The sequence below is a fragment of the Schistocerca piceifrons genome, chromosome 3 (genome assembly GCF_021461385.2).
Source record: "Schistocerca piceifrons isolate TAMUIC-IGC-003096 chromosome 3, iqSchPice1.1, whole genome shotgun sequence".
NCBI classification, from domain to species: Eukaryota; Metazoa; Arthropoda; class Insecta; order Orthoptera; family Acrididae; genus Schistocerca; species Schistocerca piceifrons.
Window position 1 is genome coordinate 255,321,593 of NC_060140.1, and position 23,088 is coordinate 255,344,680.

Below are 23,088 nucleotides of genomic sequence, written 5' to 3' on the forward strand. Positions count from 1 at the left end.
ACTAAATGCTTACTTACCGTTTTCCATATATACAAGTATGACATCAAACAATGATATAAGAAGTAGCAATACACATTTTACATCATGTTCTGGTCATTTTGTAGTGTATTTTTGTGCAGTTCTGGAATACATTACTAACAAAAAAATGTTTTAACTAGTGTAATATGTGGCAGTGACACAACTGAAGTTTGAGGACGATAGTTCAATCTCGCTTCCGGCCATCCTGATTTAGGTTTTGTGTGATTTCCGTAAATCGCTCCAGGCAAATACTGGGATGGTTCCTTTGAAAGGGCACGGCCGACTTCCTTCCCCGTCCTTCTCTAATGCAGTGAGACCAATGACCTCGCTGTTTGGTCTCTCCCCCCCCCTCCCCCCCCTCCCTCCCCCCCCCCCCCCCCCCAACTGAAGTTTTCCATATGTTCTCCAGTTCTTAATTTTCTTAGAACATCTTTTGGTTTTGACACTCATTATTGTAATTATGTAAAAAACAATTCTTTATTTCATAAAATTTATTTTAATCTGACGTACATTTGTTTAACCCCCCTCCCCCTTTTTATTTTCAGGAGAAGGAATATGAATTGTTGTCAGCATTGGAGGTACTGTTTTTCAATTGGAAAGCAATTAAATCAGAAGACCAACAGCGTCTGGGAGCAGAACTTTTGAGAGCTGTGTATTGTATGGAGCTACCTATATCTCTTATAAGTCCAGCACTTGATGTGCTTGCTACAATTGCAAGAGACCATGCCAAGTCACCTGAAGAGGCTGACACCACTTGGGCTGCACAATTCATTGAGGTTGGCCACTTTCAGAAATGATATTTTTTTAAATATTTGTCTTTTTGGTGATGCTTGTGTGAACAGTACATGTAATTTTTAAGCTTCCTTTTTTTCTTTTATATGCTCTTGCATTTCAGTTTAAGACTTGTGTGTAATTTTCTAATATTTGGATTGAATACTCTCACAGACATTATCTTTCTCTTTCTCTCGTGATATACACCTGTAACTTTCCTTTTGTATCACAATAGGTATCACTTCAAGGCTTCCTTTCCTTTCTCCTGTTTTCTCTACAACTCCTGAGGTAGCACTTGTTAGTTTCAAACCTATGGCTTCTGTGGCATAGTTCTCTGTTTGTATGGTTTGTTTTTTGGAATTATAAGATAATGTAATGGCAGTTGTCATACCAGTTGTATACTGTTGCATTATAAATATCCACATGGGAAAAAAAAAGATTCCTGTTTGTTGACTGAACATGATGTAACCTATATACATTTCACATTCTCAGTGTTAAGAATTTTAAACCAAAACAGGAAATTTTATTGGTTTTTCAAGAGACAGTATAATAAATTGGGTGTCAATTTCTGATGCTTGTACTTTGCATCATCTCTTCCCACTATGACTCTCTGCATGTCAGCTGTATCAGGCAGTATGCATGGTTGGTGGGTGTTGTAAGACCATAGTATTCATTTGCAAGAGCTGTTATTTGTCTAACACTGTTAGCTCATACAACATTATTCTGCTTCTTACAGTATTTCAAAAAAATTCTACATGTGAAATAGTATTGCTCTTCTTGTTCATGTGATTTTACTTGTGCTTCCTTTATCACATTGAATGACTAGTAGAATGGCAAAATGGCTGTCACAACACATGCACTAATATGAAAATCAAAGCTAAATTTTTAGTGTATGCCCCCCCCTCCCCTTCCAGGTGCTCGTTCCAGTTTGCAGTCCTTTCTTAAGCACCTTTTGTGTGGGCAGATTGAATTAAGTGCCCACAACCAGTTCATTTTGAGGGTGGGGGGCTGGTGCGCTGCTGTCATTTTAGCCCCTTGTCAACATAGGGAACATGCTATTGGTGCCGGAACTGAAGACTCCCTGTAGATGCCAAGGAGAATATTTTTGTCAAATCTTTGACAAAGGGACTCCGGACAGTAGTAACAATGCTGAGTAGCAGTTCTTATGATGGGGTGGCTCCCATAGCCACCAGTCAGAGTGGATGGCACTCTTGCAGTTTAGTCACAGTGAAGAGGATCAAGCTTTCAAATGCAGCCCCCAGCAATCTCCCAGAGAGAATGTATATCATTTTGAAGTAGAAAGGTCAGGCCCTCAGGGCTTCCCCTACCTTGGCCATTTTGGGGGGGAGAGAGGAAGGGGAGCATTGCGAAGAAGATTCAAAAGAAATGATGAGAGGGCTTTCCCACAGTACCTAGTCTGTACTCAAGCTGCTGGTGAGACCGGTTTGACCACTGTTTTATTTTTGAAATAGCACATTGAGGAGACTAGTGCTTTTATTTTGGCTTTCGAATGGGGTGTATTATCTGAAAATTTAAAGTAACAGTAACTGCTGCGTTATGAAGCTGTAAGTTCCATCCTGCATGCAATTTTATGTCATTGCCCTTTGTAAATGATCCCCATCTGTGTAGACTGCAGATGGCTAATGCACAATACAACTCTGTATCACCAGTCACCTATGTGTATCGGGTGTAAAGAGCAACATTTTCCTCAATCTTTGAATTGCTCCATTTTGAAGAGGGGAAAGAAAGGTACAGGAATACAAAACCTTTGGGAGTATGTCAAATTTAGGAGAAAAGGAATGACTACAACCTGTTCAAATGACAACAATTTTCACAAACATTGTGGCTAAGCCTGCATTTATGGCAAGGATGAAGACACCCGCATTCACCTCAATGTCAGGCTTTGTTGTCCATCTGAATACACCTGTTTGCGAGTGGGCCCAGAGGTCCCCTCCACCCCCAATCCGACTGTGTTCCCATTACACCAAAGAGGACCACAGTTCCCCAGTCCCAGCTTTCTCTGTGCTGACATTGTAGATTAATAGTGCCTCATCAGTGACTGATGGAGGTATAAGGTATGGGTCACTGAATAGTTCACTCATTTTCCATTTGAGACACATAACTCACCAACCCCACAATTAGAAATAAAAATCCATATGGGGAGAATAAATATAAAAGAAGAAGGAAGATGTGGAAAAAAAGGGGTTCTAGGTGGCTCTGGCACATTTTTCTCACACCACTGGTGTTGAAATTATACATGTTGACATCGTTCCTACTAAGCAGATGGTGGAAGCAGGGGATGAAGTGTGACTCCTCATCTTGCTGTTTTCCCACTATCCCTGGGATCACCTAGTCATCATCCAGTCAAACTGTAGTGGTTATTTTTGCCACCTACCAGACTCAGACACCTACTATTATTTTACCTAGTGATATTTGTTACCCTTCAGAACACCCAATTCCTTGATGAGAATATTGATGCTGTACTACAGGGTAGAACTATGGAAGTACTAAAAGTAGCAGAAATAATGATCATGCTTTCCATAGGAACACATTGGAAACCTGTCCTATGTGGACACCGGAAGTAGCCAGGACCATCAAAGACTACAGATGGTTGCTCCAACAACATAAAAATTACAGGGCATTGGAAAACTGTATTCCCTTTAAAAGGCTCTATGCTTGGGCATGATATCCCATAAAACAGCAGTAGGAGGAATGCTGGGCAAGATATCTGAGCAACGAAGGCTCTCATCCTATATTTCACAGTTATAGATCAAGTTGCATTATATCTAAGGCCACTAGTTAGCTACCAGTATTACTGGCATCCTTTTAGGTGGCAACCAGTAATCTGCCAAGCCCCATTTCTTTGAAGAATTGATCTCCCATGTATAAAACAGCTTCAAACATATGAGATTACAGACAATGAAATGTGCTAAATGTTTGACACTAAACATGTAAAATCTTTATGGTAGAAGACATTATAATTGTTTATGCATCGCAGTGATTATGACCTCATGTCCCCTAAATTATATGTTGCACAATGATATAATTATGCGAGTACATTCAGTGGTATAGGTGGACACTGCCTGCAAAGCTAGATGTTAAAATAGAGTAAAAATGTAATAAATTGAAACATGCTGAAGTTGTCATCCATGAACAGTGAAAATGAAAGACAAACTTTTTCTTTTCATTATTTTGTGAAGGGTGTCAGCCAGAAACAGTTTTGAAACTGTTTGAAATTATGTGTAAAGTTTGCTGGAAGTTGCTAAGTCCTCTCATAATCGAATGCTGGATGAATATGGTCTGGATAATTTTTGTGCTGCACTGCCTCAAGAGCTGTAAACTCAATTTGTAACTTAAATACTCATATTATTGTTTTAAACATTTAACATAAGACTATACCTCTTAATGAGTAAATTCTCAATTTGACTATTTAACAAATATTAGAGGGGAAAAATGGGCAAATGATCTATGAAATTATTTGCCTGAAAGTAAGAAATAAAACAGATTGGAGATATGTTTGACATGTATTTGAATGATGCTCAAAATCATGTACTGCAGTTCAAACACTGAAGCAAAAATGTAGTTGACTTTGCCTTGCAGAATCAAGTACCGTATTAAAATATTTAAAATCACGATCAAAGCACCATAGCAGCTGGAACACTCATGCACTAGTTACATAGAAAGAGCACTAGATGGACTCTGCAGTTCAATTGGAACTGCTCTCTGATTTATGGTTGCAATTTATTATATTTTTTATTTTATTTATTTATTTATTTATTTTTTTACTGGGAAAAAATGAGTGAGTAAGAACAGTGATGTCAAGAAGCATTTTTAAGAGAGACGTTACTTCTTGTGCCACATGCATTCTCTTTCCTGATATTTGAAGGATTTTCTATTGAACAATTTTTGAAATTGGCAAAATGTTGGGACTTCTGTACACCTTCAGGCATAGATCACACAAATATGTCAAGGCCACATAACAGCAGACTGCACCATGTACATAATCCACCACACAAATATCCTATAATACTCTTTAAAATTTTTTCATTCTAAGTAAAATACCGAACTTTAAATTCTCAATTGGCACCTCATTTGCTGTACATGATTTTGAGCATCATTTAAAGGCAACTCAAATGATTCTCTAATTATTTTATTTCTTATTTTGAGAAAAATAATTTTGCAAAATATCTAACTCTTTTCCATTTTTTTAAATTTTATTTTCCAGTTTTGTTTAGAAAACAGGAATATATTTAAATGTTGATTGGTATTCTATTATTATTAGGAGTATATAGATCAAAAGAAAGCAAATGAGGTTTTGATTGGAGATTGAAAGTTCAGTGTTTAACTTAGAAATTTTAAGAGTACAATAGGATGCTTGTCTACTGGATTTTTCTTAATTACCCTGATTACTTTCAAACAATTAAATCTTTTCTACACACATCAAAAAAATATTTGCATCACCTCAGTTCCGGAACCTGTACAGAAAATTGGGATAGAGAGCAACATAAACAACATTTCTGCCCTTTTATTGCTCATGAAAATCACACATCGCATGTTGTACCACCATACAGAGGTGGTGGTCCAGATTGCTGTACACATTGGTACCTCTAATACCCAGTAACACATCCTCTTGCATTAATGCCGCCCGTATTCGTCATGGCATACTATACACAAGTTCATGAAGGCACTGTTGGTTCAGATTGTCCCACTCTTCAATGGCAATTTGGAATAGATCGGGTCACGTCATCCATAAACAGCCCTTTTCAATCTATCCCAGGCGTGTTTGTTAGGGTTTATGTCTGGAGAACATGCTGGTCACTCTAGTGGAGCAATGTCATTATCCTGAAGGAAGTCATTCACAAGATATGCACAATGGGGGCACAAATTGTCGTCCATGAAGACGAATCCCTCACCAATATGCTGCCGATATGGTTGCACTGTTGGTCAGAGGATGGCATTAATGTATCGTACAGCTGTTAAGGTGCCTTCCATGACCACCAGTGGTGTACGTCAGCCCCACATAATGCCACCCCAAAACCGCAGGGAACCTCCACCTTGCTGCATTCGCTGGACAGTGTGTCTAAGGTGTTCAGCCTGACCGGGTTGCCTCCAAACACGTCTCCAACAGTTGTCTGGTTGAAGGCATATGCGACACTCATTGGTAAGGAGAATGTGATGCTGATTCTGAGCGTTCCATTCGGCGTGTTGTTGGGCCCATCTGTACCGCGCTGCATGGTGTCGTGGTTGCAAAGATGGACCTCGCCATGAATGTCAGGAGTGAAGTTGTGCATCATGTAGCCTATTTCACACAGTTTGAGTCATAACAAGATTTCCTGTGGCTGCACGAAAAACATTATTCAACATGGTGGTGTTGCTGTCAAGGTTCCTCTGAGCCATAATCTGTAGGTAGTGGTCATCCACTGCAGCAGTAGCACTGCAGTAGGTGGGCTGAGTGAGGCACGTCATTGACAGTTCCTGTCTCTCTGTTTCTCCTCCATGTCCGGACAACATCGCTTTGGTTCACTCCGAGACACCTGGACACTTCCCTTGTTGAGAGCCCTTCCTGGCACAAAGTAACAATGGGGACACGATCGAACTGCGGTATTGACCGTCTAGGCATGGTTGAACTACAGACAACACGAGCCATTTACCTCCTTCCTGGTGGAATGACTGGAACTCATCGGCTGTCGGATCCCCTCTGTCTAATAGGCACTGCTCATACAAGGTTGTTTACATCATTGGGTGGGTTTAGAGGCATCTCTGAACAGTGAAAGGGGCTGTGTCTGTGACACAATATCCACAGTCAACGTCTATCTTCAGGAGTTATGGGAACCGGGGTGATGTAAATTTTTTTTCATGTGTGTATAATAAATTTCCACTCTGCAACAGTGTGTGCATTGTTTTGAAACTTCCTGGCTCATTAAATTGCGTGTTCAGCCAGGATCAGTTTCAGCGGCTCTCCAGTCCAGACAGCAACAGCTATAGAAGACCCAGAAGTAAGAGTGTAAGGTCCAGAAGAAAATTTAAGTGTTTATCCAAAGGATAGGCTAATGGTATATTGAGGTGGTGTATTTCTCACAGTACGCAATAAACTCAAATCCCCCAAGATAGAAATTTAAGCTGCATGAGATTTTTTTTTGGACAAGACTCAGCATCAGGGGTGGGCATTATTTTAGTAATTGGGTCCCACCAGACTCATCTCCTGATGTAACCAAAAACCTTAGAGAAAACTTCACTGTGTTCCTACATAAGCACCCAAATCATACTGAAATCATCAGTGGAGACCTTAATCATCCAAGAATCAACTGGGAAAGTTACAGTTTTGTTGGCAGTGGATGTAACGAGACATCCTGTGAAACATTACTAAATGCCTTCTCTGAAAACCATCTAGAATGGGTGGTTTAGAACCTCACTCATGACGGAAATATAATGGAAACTAATGCAAGTGATCTGTTTGTGGATGTTCACATCAAAACTGATATCAGTGAGCATGATGCGGTTATGGCAGCAGTGATTACCAAAGTGCAAAGGGCAACTAAAGTATGTAGAAAGGTATATATGTTTAGTGAAACAGATAAAAAGCAATAGTGATGTATCTCAATAGGGAACTTAAAGCTTTCAGTTCTGAACAGAAGCATGTAGAGGAACTACAGCTCAATGTTAAAAGAATTATTGACCACACACTGGACAGATATGTACCCAGTAAAACAGTCCATAATGGGAGGGACCCTCCATGAGGTATAGTCACTGTAAAAAACTTCTAAAGAAACAGTGATCACTGCACGAAAGGTGTGAGACAAACCATAGGGGTATAGATAGGGAGATGATGAACGAAATACATTTTGCTGTCAAGAGAGCAATGTGTGAAGTTTTCATTGACTACTTTATTAGAATATTGTTGAATGGTCTTTCAAAAAATGCGAAGATATTATGATATTATGTAAAGGCTGTTAGTGCCACCAAAGTTAGTGTTCAGTCATTCATGAATGAGACAGAATGAAATTGAGTGTAGCAAAATAGAAGCTGAAATGCTTTTCCATTATCAAATGTTACCTTACAAAGGAAAATCCAGGAGAATTGCTCCAGTAAATCCTCGTCCCATTGAAAATCTGAGCGAAGTAAGCATTAATTTCAGTGGTGTTGAGAAACAGCTGAAATTGTTAAAATTGAGCAAAGCTCCAGGGCCTGATGGAATCCTTGTCAGATCATATACTGAATTTGCGGCAGAGTTAGCCCATCCCTCTAACTATAATCTGTCATAGATCCATTGAACAAAAAACAGTGCCTAGTAGTTTGACGAAATCACAGATCACTCCTGTTGATCCTCAAAACTGCCGTCCAATATCCTTGACATCAATTTGTTATAGAATCTTAGAACGTACTCTGAGGTCAAACATAATGAAGTATCTTGAACGGAATGACCTACATGCCACCTAGCATGGATTCCAAAAACATCGGTCATGTGAAACCCAGGTCACACTTTTCTCACATGACTTATTGAAAGCGTATGATCAAGGCAGTCAGGTAGGTGCAGTATTTCTTGATTTCTAAAAAGTATTTAACTCAGTACCACACCTATGCTTATTGTCAAAAGTATTATCATATGGTGTGTCAAGGGAAATTTGTGGCTCAATGGAGGACTTTTTGATAGGGAGGACCCAACATGTTATCTTGGATGGAGGATCATCATTAGATGTCAAACTAACTTTGGGTGTGCCCCAGGGAAATGTTTGTAGTTGTTCATGTTGTATTTTAATGACCTTGCATACAATATTAATGGTAATCTCAGACTTTTTCAGATGATGCAGTTTGAAGTACTGTCTGAAAGAAGGTGCATAAATATTCAGTTAGACCTTGATAAGATTTCAGAGTGGTGCAAAGATTGGCAACTTGCTTTAAATGTTTATAAATGTAAAATTATGCACTTCACAAGATGAAAAAAAGTAGCATCCCATGTCTATAATATCAAAGAGTCGCAGTTGGAATCTGCCAACTCAAACAAATACCAAAGTGCAACACTCTGTAGTGATACAGAATAGAATGATCACAAAGGCTCAGTTATGAGTAAAGCAGGTAGTAGTCATCGGTTTATTGGTAGAATATTGGGAAAAGGCAATTGGTCTATTAGGGCGATTGCTTACAAAACCCTCATGCAACTCATTCTGGAATATTGCTCAAGTGTGCTGGACACATACCATATAGGACTAACAGGAGATATTGGATGGATACAGAAAAGGGCAGCACGGATGGTCACAGGTTTCGTTGCCCTGCGGGAGAGTGTCGGAGAGATGATGAAGAAACTGAACTGGTAGACTGACGGAGATAGACATAAACTGTCCTGAAAAAGCCTACTTACAAAGTCTCAAGAAGTGACTTTAAATGATGATTCTAGAAATATGCTACAACCCCATACTTATCGCTCACATTGTGATTGTGAGAACAAGATTAGATTAATTACAGCACACACAGCAGCATTTAAACAGTCGTTTTTCCCATGGTCAATGGGAAGAAACCCTAATAACTGTTCCAATCTGACAAACCCTCTGCCAAACAGTTCAAAGTGGTTTTCAGAGTGTAGATATAGGTTTGAACCTGTGACCTTTGCCTTGCTGGAGAGCTCAATCGGTAGAGCACTTGCTCAGAAAGGCAGAGTGGCCCCAGGTTTGAGTCCTGGTCTGACACACAGTTTCAGTTTACCAGGCAGTTTCAATTAAATATTGTTTTGCAAAACTAGACCTCACACTGGTCAATTTGATACCCTGTTTCTCCATTTCCTGCTCTTCATTTGCCTGAGAACAAAAATTTTCTCTCAAATAACTAATGAAATTTTTATTATTTACACTTATTACTTTCAAGCACTTAAACCCTTTTTTGCGAAACTAGATTAGACTTAATGCTGTTCACTTAGATGCACCATTTGTCCATTTCCATCTCTTCATTTAGCTATGAAAATTTGGGCAAAAATCCATTGTGTAAATTGTGCAGTCTTTGGTTTTGCCCTGCTCAGATGTTTGCCTAAGCATGTGTAATACTGGAAATCAATGTTTTTTGCCCCTGGAAGCTGTTAGATAGGTAACGTTCAGGGACGGGTGACCATTTGAGCTGTTTAGTAATATGTTGTTGTTGTTGTTGTGGTCTTCAGTCCTGAGACTGGTTTGATGCAGCTCTCCATGCTACTCTATCCTGTGCAAGCTTTTTCATCTCCCAGTACCTACTGCAACCTACATCCTTCTGAATCTGCTTAGCGTATTCATGTCGTGGTCTCCCTCTACGATTTTTACCCTCCACGCTGCCCTCCAGTACTAAATTGGTGATCCCTTGATGCCTCAGAACATGTCCTACCAACCGATCCCTTCTTCTGGTCAAGTTGTGCCACAAACTTCTCTTCTCCCCAATCCTATTCAATACTTCCTCATTAGTTATGTGATCTACCCATCTAATCTTCAGCATTCTTCTGTAGCACCACATTTCGAAAGCTTCTATTCTCTTCTTGTCCAAACTATTTATCGTCCATGTTTCACTTCCATACATGGCTACACTCCATACGAATACTTTCAGAAATGACTTCCTGACACTTAAATCAATACTGGATGTTAACAAATTTCTCTTCTTCAGAAACGCTTTCCTTGCCATTGCCAGCCTACATTTTATATCCTCTCTACTTCGACCATCATCAGTTATTTTGCTCCCCAAATAGCAAAACTCCTTTACTACTTTAAGTGCCTCATTTCCTAATCTAATTCCCTCAGCATCACCCGACTTAATTAGACTACATTCCATTATCCTTGTTTTGCTTTTGTTGATGTTCATCTTATACCCTCCTTTCAAGACACTGTCCATTCCATTCAACTGCTCTTGCAAGTCCTTTGCTGTCTCTGACAGAATTACAATGTCATCGGCGAACCTCAAAGTTTTTATTTCTTCTCCATGAATTTTAATACCTACTCCGAATTTTTCTTTTGTTTCCTTTACTGCTTGCTCAATATACAGATTGAACAACATCGGGGAGAGGCTACAACCCTGTCTTACTCCCTTCCCAACCACTGCTTCCCTTTCATGTCCCTCGACTCTTATAACTGCCATCTGGTTTCTGTACAAATTGTAAATAGCCTTTCGCTCCCTGTATTTTACCCCTGCCACCTTTAGAATTTGAAAGAGAGTATTCCAGTCAACACTGTCAAAAGCTTTCTCTAAGTCTACAAATGCTAGAAACGTAGGTTTGCCTTTCCTTAATCTTTCTTCTAAGATAAGTCGTAAGGTCAGGATTGCCTCACGTGTTCCAGTGTTTCTACGGAATCCAAACTGATCTTCCCCGAGGTTGGCTTCTACTAGTTTTTCCATTCGTCTGTAAAGAATTCGTGTTAGTATTTTGCAGCTGTGACTTATTAAGCTGATAGTTCGGTAATTTTCACATCTGTCAACACCTGCTTTCTTTGGGATTGGAATTATTATATTCTTCTTGAAGTCTGAGGGTATTTCGCCTGTTTCATACATCTTGCTCACCAGATGGTAGAGTTTTGTCAGGACTGGCTCTCCCACGGCCGTCAGTAGTTCCAATGGAATATTGTCTACTCCGGGGGCCTTGTTTCGACTCAGGTCTTTCAGTGCTCTGTCAAACTCTTCACGCAGTATCATATCTCCCATTTCATCTTCATCTACATCCTCTTCCATTTCCATAATATTGTCCTCAAGTACATCGCCCTTGTATAGACCCTCTATATACTCCTTCCACCTTTCTGCTTTCCCTTCTTTGCTTAGAACTGGGTTTCCATCTGAGCTCTTGATATTCATACAAGTCGTTCTCTTATCTCCAAAGGTCTCTTTAATTTTCCTGTAGGCGGTATCTATCTTACCCCTAGTGAGATAGGCCTCTACATCCTTACATTTGTCCTCTAGCCATGCCTGCTTAGCCATTTTGCACTTCCTGTCGATCTCATTTTTGAGACGTTTGTATTCCTTTTTGCCTGTTTCACTTACTGCATTTTTATATTTTCTCCTTTCATCAATTAAATTCAATATTTCTTCTGTTACCCAAGGATTTCTACTAGCCCTCGTCTTTTTACCTACTTGATCCTCTGCTGCCTTCACTACTTCATCCCTCAAAGCTACCCATTCTTCTTCTACTGTATTTATTTCCCCCATTCCTGTCAATTGCTCTCTTATGCTCTCCCTGAATCTCTGTACTACCTCTGGTTCTTTTAGTTTATCCAGGTCCCATCTCCTTAAATTCCCACCTTTTTGCAGTTTCTTCAGTTTTAATCTACAGGTCATAACCAATAGATTGTGGTCAGAGTCCACATCTGCCCCTGGAAATGTCTTACAGTTTAAAACCTGGTTCCTAAATCTCTGTCTTACCATTATATAATCTATTTGATACCTTTTAGTATCTCCAGGGTTCTTCCATGTATACAACCTTCTTTCATGATTCTTAAACCAAGAGTTAGTTATGATTATGTTGTGCTCTGTGCAAAATTCGACCAGGCGGCTTCCTCTTTCATTTCTGTCCCCCAATCCATATTCACCTACTATGTTCCCTTCTCTCCCTTTTCCTACACTCGAATTCCAGTCACCCATGACTATTAAATTTTCGTCTCCCTTCACAATCTGAATAATTTCTTTTATTTCATCATACATTTCTTCAATTTCTTCGTCATCTGCAGAGCTAGTTGGCATATAAACTTGTACTACTGTAGTAGGTGTGGGCTTCGTATCTATCTTGGCCACAATAATGCGTTCACTATGCTGTTTGTAGTAGCTTACCCGCATTCCTATTTTCCTATTCATTATTAAACCTACTCCTGCATTACCCCTATTTGATTTTGTGTTTATAACCCTGTAGTCACCTGACCAGAAGTCTTGTTTTTCCTGCCACCGAACTTCACTAATTCCCACTATATCTAACTTCAACCTATCCATTTCCCTTTTTAAATTTTCTAACCTACCTGCCCGATTAAGGGATCTGACATTCCACGCTCCGATCCGTAGAACGCCAGTTTTCTTTCTCCTGATAACGACATCCTCTTGAGTAGTCCCCGCCCGGAGATCCGAATGGGGGACTATTTTACCTCCGGAATATTTTACCCAAGAGGACGCCATCATCATGTAATCATACAGTAAAGCTGCATGCCCTCGGGAAAAATTACGGCTGTAGTTTCCCCTTGCTTTCAGCCGTTCGCAGTACCAGCACAGCAAGGCCGTTTTGGTTATTGTTACAAGGCCAGATCAGTCAATCATCCAGACTGTTGCCCTTGCAACTACTGAAAAGGCTGCTGCCCCTCTTCAGGAACCACACGTTTGTCTGGCCTCTCAACAGATACCCCTCCGTTGTGGTTGCACCTACGGTACGGCTATCTGTATCGCTGAGGCACGCAAGCCTCCCCACCAACGGCAAGGTCCATGGTTCATGGGGGGGTTTAGTAATATAGATGTTCATATTAACCCCTACAGCTGGCGCAGTGGTTAGCACACTGGACTCGCATTCGGGAGGACGACGGTTCAATCCCGTCTCCAGCCATCCTGATTTAGGTTTTCCGTGATTTCCTTAAATCGCTTCAGGCAAATGCCGGGATGGTTCCTTTAAAAGGGCACGGCCGATTTCCTTCCCAATCCTTCCCTAACCCGAGCATGAGCTCCATCTCTAATGACCTCGTTGTCGACGGGACGTTAAACACTAACCACCACCACCACCCTACAGCTCTGTCTGACAACTGTCCCTCTACCTTCTGTCTGCACAGATGGCAAGTGAAGAATAATGGTCTTTTCTTCACTACACAATCTCATGGATCGTATAATTCTTCTTTCAATAAATGGGATCTCTGCAGCACTTAGGCTCTTAGAAACAACATGGGACTGTGACCTAACAGAATCAACATTCAGATGCTACACAGTCTTCCGTAGATTACCAACATCACATTCTTGTAGTTTTTAATCATATCTGGTGTGAAGGTGAGCTTACAAACTACTGGAGGAAAAGTCCAATTGTCCACCTCTTGAAACCAGGTAAAGATATGTTTTAGTTAGTCAGCTGTAAGTCCACCAGTGTCACAAGAGTTGTTTGTAAGTTGATCAAACAAATGGCAAACTGACAGCTGTGTTGTCTCTAGATCCATGAGCCTCACAAATGTTCGATGTAAGTTGAGTGAACAAACGGTGAATCAATGTCTGTGTAAAAGTCTGCTATAAGGACAACTTATGCCTATCATCAACACCTCCATGCAGCCTTCTTTGACTTAGAAAAGGCATGTGATAGCTCATGACATTACCACATCCCTGCCACACTGAGTGATTTTTTAGAGATCCCCTCCTGATTGTATCTGGAATTTTCTCTCTCTGGTTGTTTCTCATTATGGCCAGTGCATCTAGCACTACCATCCACACACAGGAGAGTGGGCTCCCACAGGGGTGGTTGCTGAGTATGACCATTTTCTGATACCAATCAGTGGACTCAAAGAGGTCGTGGACCTATGGCCTCATTGTTCTCATATATCTCAACAATTTTTGTATGTACTATAGTTCTTCAACCACAAATTTTGACGAATGACAGTGTGCCATAAGGAAAGCCTGATTCTAGACCATCACTCATGACTTTCAAGTTTTCACTGCAAGGACATGTGTTACTTGCTTCTGCCAATGCAGAACTGTTCATACACATCAGAAATTTTTCTTCGTAATGAACTGTTCAGTGTGTAAAGTCATCTCTGTTTTTGGGACTTTTATTTTATACTCAGTTGATGTGGCTACCACATATCCACCAACTTGAATAATAAGTGCCAGTGGAAGAAACTCATCATCCTCCATGCCTCCTGGGGTGCAAACCATTCTGCCTTCTTTTCAGAGCCTTGTCCTATCTCAGGTGCATTCAGGGTGCCTGGCTTATAGACCATCGGACCCACCTGTATTACAGCTGTTAGACTTTGTACAGCAGCTGGATCATTCTTGTGACTGGTACCTTTGGATTAGCCCTGTGAACAATCTCCTAGCAGAGATTGGACATTGACTGTATAAATCAGATGCCACATTAATACTCAAATAGGTAATACATATCTTCAGCTATCCTGAGCATCCACATCAACATATCCTTCTCTCCAGGAGGGTGGGGTGTTTCACCCCCCTCCCGTCCCCATTCTTCTGCTTTTACCTTTTGACCCTCTTGTCAAGTCATGTTCACAAACTTCTGCTTAGTTCGTACCTCACCCAAAGGTCTCCTTCGGACTAAAGGAAAATACAAACCACTCTGCATTTCGGGCAGGTTCCTCCAAGTTCTTGGAAAACTACTCTGTTCAAACATCATTTATACTGATGGCTGGAAGGTTGACAACTGCAGCAGTTAAATGCCTTCTTCATCCATTCCAGCTGTCACGAACAGCAGTTTAGAATCAGTGGTTGTGATCCAAGCCCTCCATTATCCTTGCACTTGAACTCTTGAGAACTCATTAAGCAGCTGTGACCCTCTGAACAGACCACAGTCCGCACCCCAATGCTATCCTCAGAATGTGCTGGTCTTGATTGTACATGTTCTTCATCCTGATCCATGGTACTGGGAGCTTGATTGTATTTCTCTGAACCACAAGTTACATTCGGATTTCAGGAATGAGCCAACTGTTTGGTTAGCAGAGAAGACTGCCAAGATGGAAATCTTGTATGAGGGTGAGTCAAATGAAATCATTAAATATTCTTTTAAATATTATTTACTGTGCAGATGTGGTACAAAGCTGTATCACTATTCAACATAATCTCCCCCACGCTCAATGCAAGTCCTCCAGCACTTACAAAGTGCATCTTTCGGTAGTCCGCACAACCGTTCTTGCACCGTGTGGTGTACCTCTTCATCAGAACGGCACTTCTTTCCTCCCATTGCATCTTTGAGTGGTCCAAACATATGGAAATCACTTGGTGATGAGGAAAGGTGCCATTCCTTGTGCATTCTCTTTGTTTCCGGTTGGTGGAAGTGAACACAGGTTTTGTCCCCAGTAATGATTCTTGCAAGGAAGCCATCACCTTCTTATTCAAAGTGCCAAAGAAGTTCTTCACAAGCATCAACACATCGTACTCTCATTTCAGGAGTCAGCTGCCATGGCACCCATCTTGCAAACACTTTGTGAAACTGGAGCACATCATGCACAATGTGGTGTCCTGATCCATGACTAATCTGTAAACGTGCTACAGTGTCATTCAGTGTCACTCGGCGGGTTTCCTTCACCATGGATTCAACTACTGCAATGTTCTGTGGAGTCACAACTCGTTGTGCTTGACCTGGACGAGGAGCATCTTCCGCTGAAGTCAGATCTTTTGCAAACTTCCTACTCCATTCGTAGACTTGCTGCTGTGACAAACGTGCATCACCGTACTGATCCTTCAGTCTTTGATGAATTTCAATAGGTTTCACACCTTCACTACGCAAAAACCGAATAACAGAACACTGTTCTTCCCTGGTGCAAGTCACAAGTGGGCAGCCATCTTTATACTGATACTGCGACGGTATGTGTGCATCTGCACTATGCAGCCACATATAGGCCATTCTGCATGCTGTTTGTAACACGCTTACCAACTTAACAGGATAACGGCCAGCGCGAAATTTCAATTTGTTATTACAAATTTAAGGTTTTCATTTGACTCATCCTCGTAGATGGGGGTAGTGGGCTGCAACTTGCACTCAACATTGCGTACAGCTATTGGAAGCTCAGAGTGGGGAATAGCATGCTACAGCCATTACGAACAAGCTACAAACTATAAAAGGGTCCATGGCTGCTTGGCAGTCTTCGCTTCATTATTCCCATAGGGAATGTACTATCATTTGCTGGCTCTGTGTCAGCTACCTTCGGCTGACTCAAGGTTATGTTTCCAGGCAAGGGGAGGCAACCAGTTGTTGTGATGTCACTCTGGTGATGGCCCATATCCTGTTAGTGTGTTGCAACTTCTTGGAGCAGGAAATTCAAAGACAGAAGTTGAATTTTGAGCCATTTAGTAATCTGCTGACAAGCATAACAGGAAACTATAGGGTGACTACAAAAGTAACAAATATCAGAGTGATAATTGAAGAAGATAAAATACAGCCAGGAAGAAAACTATTAAACAGAATCCATTCGATCTCATTCCCGTACCTTCTGTGTCAGCTGCATTTGGCTGATTCATGGTTATGTTTTCAGGCAAGGGGACCCACCTTGTTGTTGTGATGCCACTCTGTTGGTGGCCCATTTCCTGCTAGTGCATTGCAGCTTCTTGGAGAAGGAAATTCAAAGATCAGAATATGAGTTTTGAACCATTTAGCAATCTGCTGAAAAGCATAACAGGAAACTATAGGGTGACTACAAAAGTAACAAGTATCAGGTTGATAATTGAAGAAGACAAAATTCCGCCCAGGAAGAAAACTATTAAACCCAGCCCATTTGATCAAATGAATTATAAAATTATCTGTCATCCCTGTAAGATATGAAAACCTCCATAAAAAAAAGAGATGCAGAAAGGGTAAAAAAATTGCGGTCCAATGTGAAGGGTAAAACACGAAGAGACTTAGCCTCACAAACCAAGAACATGACTGACTGTGTAGAAGACAAGGGTGATTATGAGATGGTCAATAAAAAGGACACTAATTAAGATAACAGAGAAGAATGAAATTTATGGAAGGGGTTAAGAAGAACAAATTGAAAGTGTAACAAAGGCAGGGTGTGATAGCTCACTACAGCTATTAGAGGAAGATTTTGAAAATATGCAGTTGTAACAGAGCCTACAGATGATAACAGAAATTACAAAGAGAATATAAACAGTTTTGAACATGACATTAGAAACGGAAGAAGGTTTTAGTTGAACTCATGGCCTGTTTATGAAATATGTGAAGTCACAAAGAGACTAGGTAAACTGGAGCTTAAGCATGTGTTAATTATGACAGTAAGAAGTGTAGTTGGACACATTCGTCCAAAAGGCTGTACCATAAATTGTCACAGAGGAAGTTGATAATATTCAGTTCCCGTTTCAACAACTTTCATACAAACACAGAGGAACTATAGACTGTACTTGATGTCATTTCTAAGAGGAGGACAAAGACACTTGATGTTGAGCATCTGTACAAGCAATCTGAATTGTATATGATCATGTATTAGAATGGGTCCGTACCTCTGTGCTCACTGCGTTCCCTTGGCATTCACATAAAATAAGCATGCAACTTAATGGCAGTGGAACATAGACAAATGATTAAAATCGGCCAGATAAATGTGGTGGGCAACACCATGGTGATGGTGAATTGGTGAAGGCTTTAGAAGAGATAGACTTACACATACTTTTTGTATAGTTGTCATATTCCAGAAATGAGGGGTTACTCTACGTGCCAGATATGCCACAGGTTGTTAACATTAGATAATCATCCAGTGGCCTGTCGTGCGGGATAAAAGTACAACAGTGACAAAGCAACATCAGCTGTGCAACGAACACATAGTGACAGTAGAAACAATGACTACCTTAGGAAAATTTTACATACACTATTGGGTCAGCATGCCAGACACTTTCTTGTAATCAACACAAATGCAAAATCAACATTGTGACAGCAGAGTTATGGATGAAAAACTCTGCCTCCAAGGATTGTGCAAGAACTTGGGCTTCATGTCATGAATAGGCGTCTTACCCAACCTGCTTTCTAAAAGTGCATGTGTGTGGCAACAGATATATAAATCACCTTTGTAAACTTGAAAGTCAGTGGGTACATTAAAAATGGCAGATCTGTGACAGACTTCCATCAGATGATCATAATCTCATCTATTCCACAATTACAGACACAGTGAATCACTTAGACAATAACATACAGTCCTAGTAAACATAAAATCTGCACCAAGCAAATTGGGAACTTTTAAGGACAGAATTCAAGATACAGCCACTACAAGGAAGTAGATTTGATGTTGACCTAAAGTCAACGAAATGGTGCAAGTGTCGCAGACAGTGCAAGACAAAGGCAATCCCAACATTTGTTAGAAAGCATACATCAAGAATCAAATAGTAACAGATATTTGCAACAAATAAGGCTGAATCACCCATTGTATTGCCAACATTGAGATGATCCAGTGGTGTGATGACAGACTGTTAGAAATCAGCACAGTACCTACCGAGGACCCTGCTGCCAGATGATACAACAACAGAACACAGAGAGTACCATCAGTATTGTCACACTGAATTACTAGAGCAACATGTATATAATAGAATTGTAATTCCATGTGCCCAGGAGGAAGTGAGATTGGCAGTAATGAAGTTAAAGGAGAAGAAAGCACTTGGGTCAGATAGAATTATGGCGGAAATGTCGCATTGACTAGTAGATCAAGCTGTCCCATATCTAACAGTGTTATTACATGAATGTCTTTTGCTGGTATGGGCACCTGGAATCCGGAAAATCTTGGCTATCATTATACTGAAGTAAAGGAAGACAAAGATCCAAGGGAAGTGAAGTCTTAGAGGCTGATTTGTTTAGTTAATGGTCTAGTCAAAGTACAGGAAAAGCTTCTGTGCCGTTGCCTGAAGGATCAAAGACGATTGTTGCATGCGATCCCTGGGGTATGGGCAGAAAGGGTAAATCACTCAATTTATATTGTTAACATCACAGATGGCAAGTACATTATCGGCACAGTGATCAATTCATCTGGAGCATTTGATAATACATGATGGCTTGCCCTGTTCAAAAGACTGAAACAGATTTAGTGCCTCAGGTGTGTCCATAACATCTTGCAAGAAAATTGCACTGACAGGCAGGTGAAGATGGAATGCCCTGGAAAGAAAATTGTGAAAAGGCTGCCCACTGGGCTCTTTTTGGGTCTAGAATTCTGGGATGGTGGCATAATATGATTAGCAAACACATGTCAGTGCATGGCAAGCTCTAGAGTCTGTATCACGTATGCAGACGATCTGCTAATTATAGTATCTGCCAACATGAGGCTAAGTTAGAGGAAAGTAGTACGGAAGTTCTTGAACTGGAGCATAGAAAATAAATTGATGATAACACACAAAACAGTTTATTTGTTACTAAAAGGAATGTTATTAAGATTGAGAATCCCAACAATTCTAATTAGTGCCCCACCTGTGAAGAGAAAAGAAGTATAAAAGTACCTTGGCATAAACATCGACTAAAATCAAGACCAGCAGAAACCATTTACCATATTTTAATGCCTAAAATATTGAAAAGAATAACATCAGTTGGCAAAAGAAGATTTCAGCTACCTCTAAGTGCTATAATAATGTATCACTATACTATTTTAGTTATTATTGTGGGCTACAGGCTGTGCATATGGGCTCATAGAGCCAGAAAGGTAAAGAAAGGACAAGTTTATCAGCGAGTGCAGGGAAACTCATTTCTGCTCTTGTCAGGCATGTGTAGAACAATGCCACCTTAAATGCTTCTGGTGATATTAGGCTTACTACCACAGGACTTAGCCATAAGCAAGAGCAGTGCACTGTATTGGCTCGGATAGGGTGAAGATGTTAAGGTAAAGGATATACTGTAAGCAAAGCCTCATTGGAAAAGAAAATGAAGGCATGCATTGATTGAGATTGGCAAGAAATCTAAGATAGGGCAGAAACAGCGAAGAGAACCTACCAGTTCTTGCTTGACATAAAATAAAGACCAGGAATGTTATACTTCTTTCTGGCTATGGGAGCTGTACACTACCTGTCAGGACTTGGTTCACACCCCTGCTACTTACTGAAAATATGCCAGCACACCACAGATGCTTGTGAAAATGAAACAATCGGCACTCTGGTACACTTCATATGGGAGTGCATCATTGGATAGGTTGTTACACACCAGGGTAGGAATGTTTTGGTAATATGCCACCCATTAACATAATAAGAAATGAGGAATTGTGGGACAAGCTGAACATCCTGGCAGCTAAAATATCAACTTACGAATTGCAAGCATACATGGCTGACAACTAAGAACAGGCCATACATAATGACAGCAAGACGGACCATGACAGAACGTACAGCTACAACAATCTTCTAGAAGCAGTGAGGAGATGAGCCTCAGGGAGGACTAGAAAGTATTTCCTGAGACCCTGACAGTCACTTTCAAATCTCATCTCCTTGTGTGACATGACAGCACAGCCTCTGTGAACCCTGAGTTGTACCTCAGCATGCCAAGGGCAAGCAGTCAAGCAGTCCAAACAAAATGTGCTACTGTGTAGTGCAGTGCTGTACAGTACACTATAGTGTAGTCTAGAATTATAAATTACAATATTTGTGATGTGGCATTCAACCCGTAGCATATGCCTTCTAAATTCCTAGTGAGCATATATCTGTGCACCAAACCAAAATGGCCAAGGATAGTATGTAGACTTTTTAAATTATTTGTATTTATTTATTTTTTAAAGTAGAGATTTTATGTAGATGTTTTTTCATTAAACACCATAATGCAGATTTATGAAATTTTGTTTAAATATTGTGTGTTATATGCATATACAGGGTGGTCCATTGATAATGACTGGGCCAAATATCTCATGAAATAAGCATCAAACGAAAAAACTACAAAGAACGAAACTCATCTAGCTTGAAGGGGGAAACCAGATGGCACTATGGTTGGCTCGCTACATGTGCCACTGCTATAATGGATATCAGCTGTGTTTTTTAAACAGGAACCCCAATTTTTTTTTACATATTCGTGTAGTACGTAAAGAAATATGAATGTTCTAGTTGGACCACTTTCTCGCTTTGTGATAGATGGCGCTGTAATAGTCACAAACGTATAAGTATGTGGTATCACGTAACATTTCGCCAGTGTGGACGGTATTTGCTTCGTGATACATTACCCGTGTTAAAATGGACCGTTTACCAATTGCGGAAAAGGTCGATATCGTGTTGATGTATGGCTATTGTGATCAAAATGCCCAATGGGCGTGTGCTATGTATGCTGCTCGGTATCCTGTACGACATCATCCAAGTGTCCGGACTGTTCGCCGGATAGTTACATTATTCAAGTAAACAGAAAGTGTTCAGCCACATGTGAAACAACCATGAGCTGCAACAAATAATGATGCCCAAGTAGGTGTTTTAGCTGTTGTCGCGGCTAATCCGCACATCTGTAGCAGCCAAATTGCGTGAGAATCGAGAATCACAAAAGCGTCTGTGTTGAGAATGCTACATCAACATCGATTGCACCTGTACCATATTTCTATGCACCAGGAATTGCATGGCGACGACTTTGAACGTCGTGTACAGTTCTGCCACTGGGAACAAGAGAAATTACGGGACAATGACAGATTTTTTTGCACACGTTCTATTTAGCGATGAAGTGTCATTCACCAACAGCAGTAACGTGAGCCGGAATAGTATGCACTATTGGGCAACGGAAAATCCAAGTGGAACATCAGCGACCTTGGCAGGTTAATGTATGGTGCGGCATTATGGGAGGAAGGATAATTGGCCCCCATTTTATTGATGGCATTCTAAATGGTGCAATGTATGCTGATTTCCTATGTAATGTTCTACCGATGTTACTACAAGATGTTTCACTGCATGACAGAATGGTGATGTACTTCCAACATGATGGATGTCCGGCACATAGCTCGCGTGCGGTTGAAGCGGTATTGAATAGCATATTCCATGACAGGTGGATTGGACGTCGAAGCACCATACCAGGGCCCGCACGTTCACCGGATCTGACGTCCCCAGATATCTTCCTGTGGGGAAAGTTGAAGGATATTTGCTATTGCGATCCACCAACAATGCCTGACAACATGTGTCAGCACATTGACAATGCATGTGCGAACATTATGGAAGGCGAACTACTTGCTGTTGAGAGGAATGTTGTTACACGTATTGCCAAATGCATTGAGGTTGCCAGACATTATTTTGAGCATTTATTTCATTAACGTGGTATTTACAGGTAATCACGCTGTAACAGCATGTGTTCTCAGAAATGATAAGCTCACAAAGGTACATGTATCACATTGGAGCAAGCGAAATAAAATGTTCAAACATACCTACATTCTGTATTTTAATTTAAAAAAACCTACCTGTTACCAACTGCTCATCTAAAATTGTGAGCCGTATGTTTATGACTATTACAGCGCCATCTATCACAAAGTGAAAAAAGTGGTCCAACTAAAACATTCATATTTCCTTACGTACTACACGATATGTAATAAAAAATGGGGGTTCCTGTTTAAAAAAACACAGTTGATATCAGTTTGACTTATGGCAGCGCCATCTAGCAGGCCAACCATAGCGCCATCTAGTTTCCCCCTTCAAGCTAGACAAGTTTCGTTCTTTGTAGTTTTTTCGTTTGATGCTTATTTCGTGAGATGTTTGGCCTGGTCACGATCAGTGGACCAC

At 40.6% G+C, this 23,088-nt stretch overlaps 1 protein-coding gene across 1 annotated transcript in view; it reads left to right on the forward strand.

Annotated features, from left to right (window-relative positions):
* Nucleotides 1–23,088, forward strand: part of LOC124788355 (condensin-2 complex subunit D3-like) — a 151,823-nt gene that overhangs the window by 74,745 nt on the left and 53,990 nt on the right. Inside the window, exon 5 of the mRNA XM_047255620.1 lies at nucleotides 564–794. Within this exon, the coding sequence (XP_047111576.1) occupies nucleotides 564–794 (231 nt within the window). The remainder of the gene's footprint in view (nucleotides 1–563; nucleotides 795–23,088) is intronic.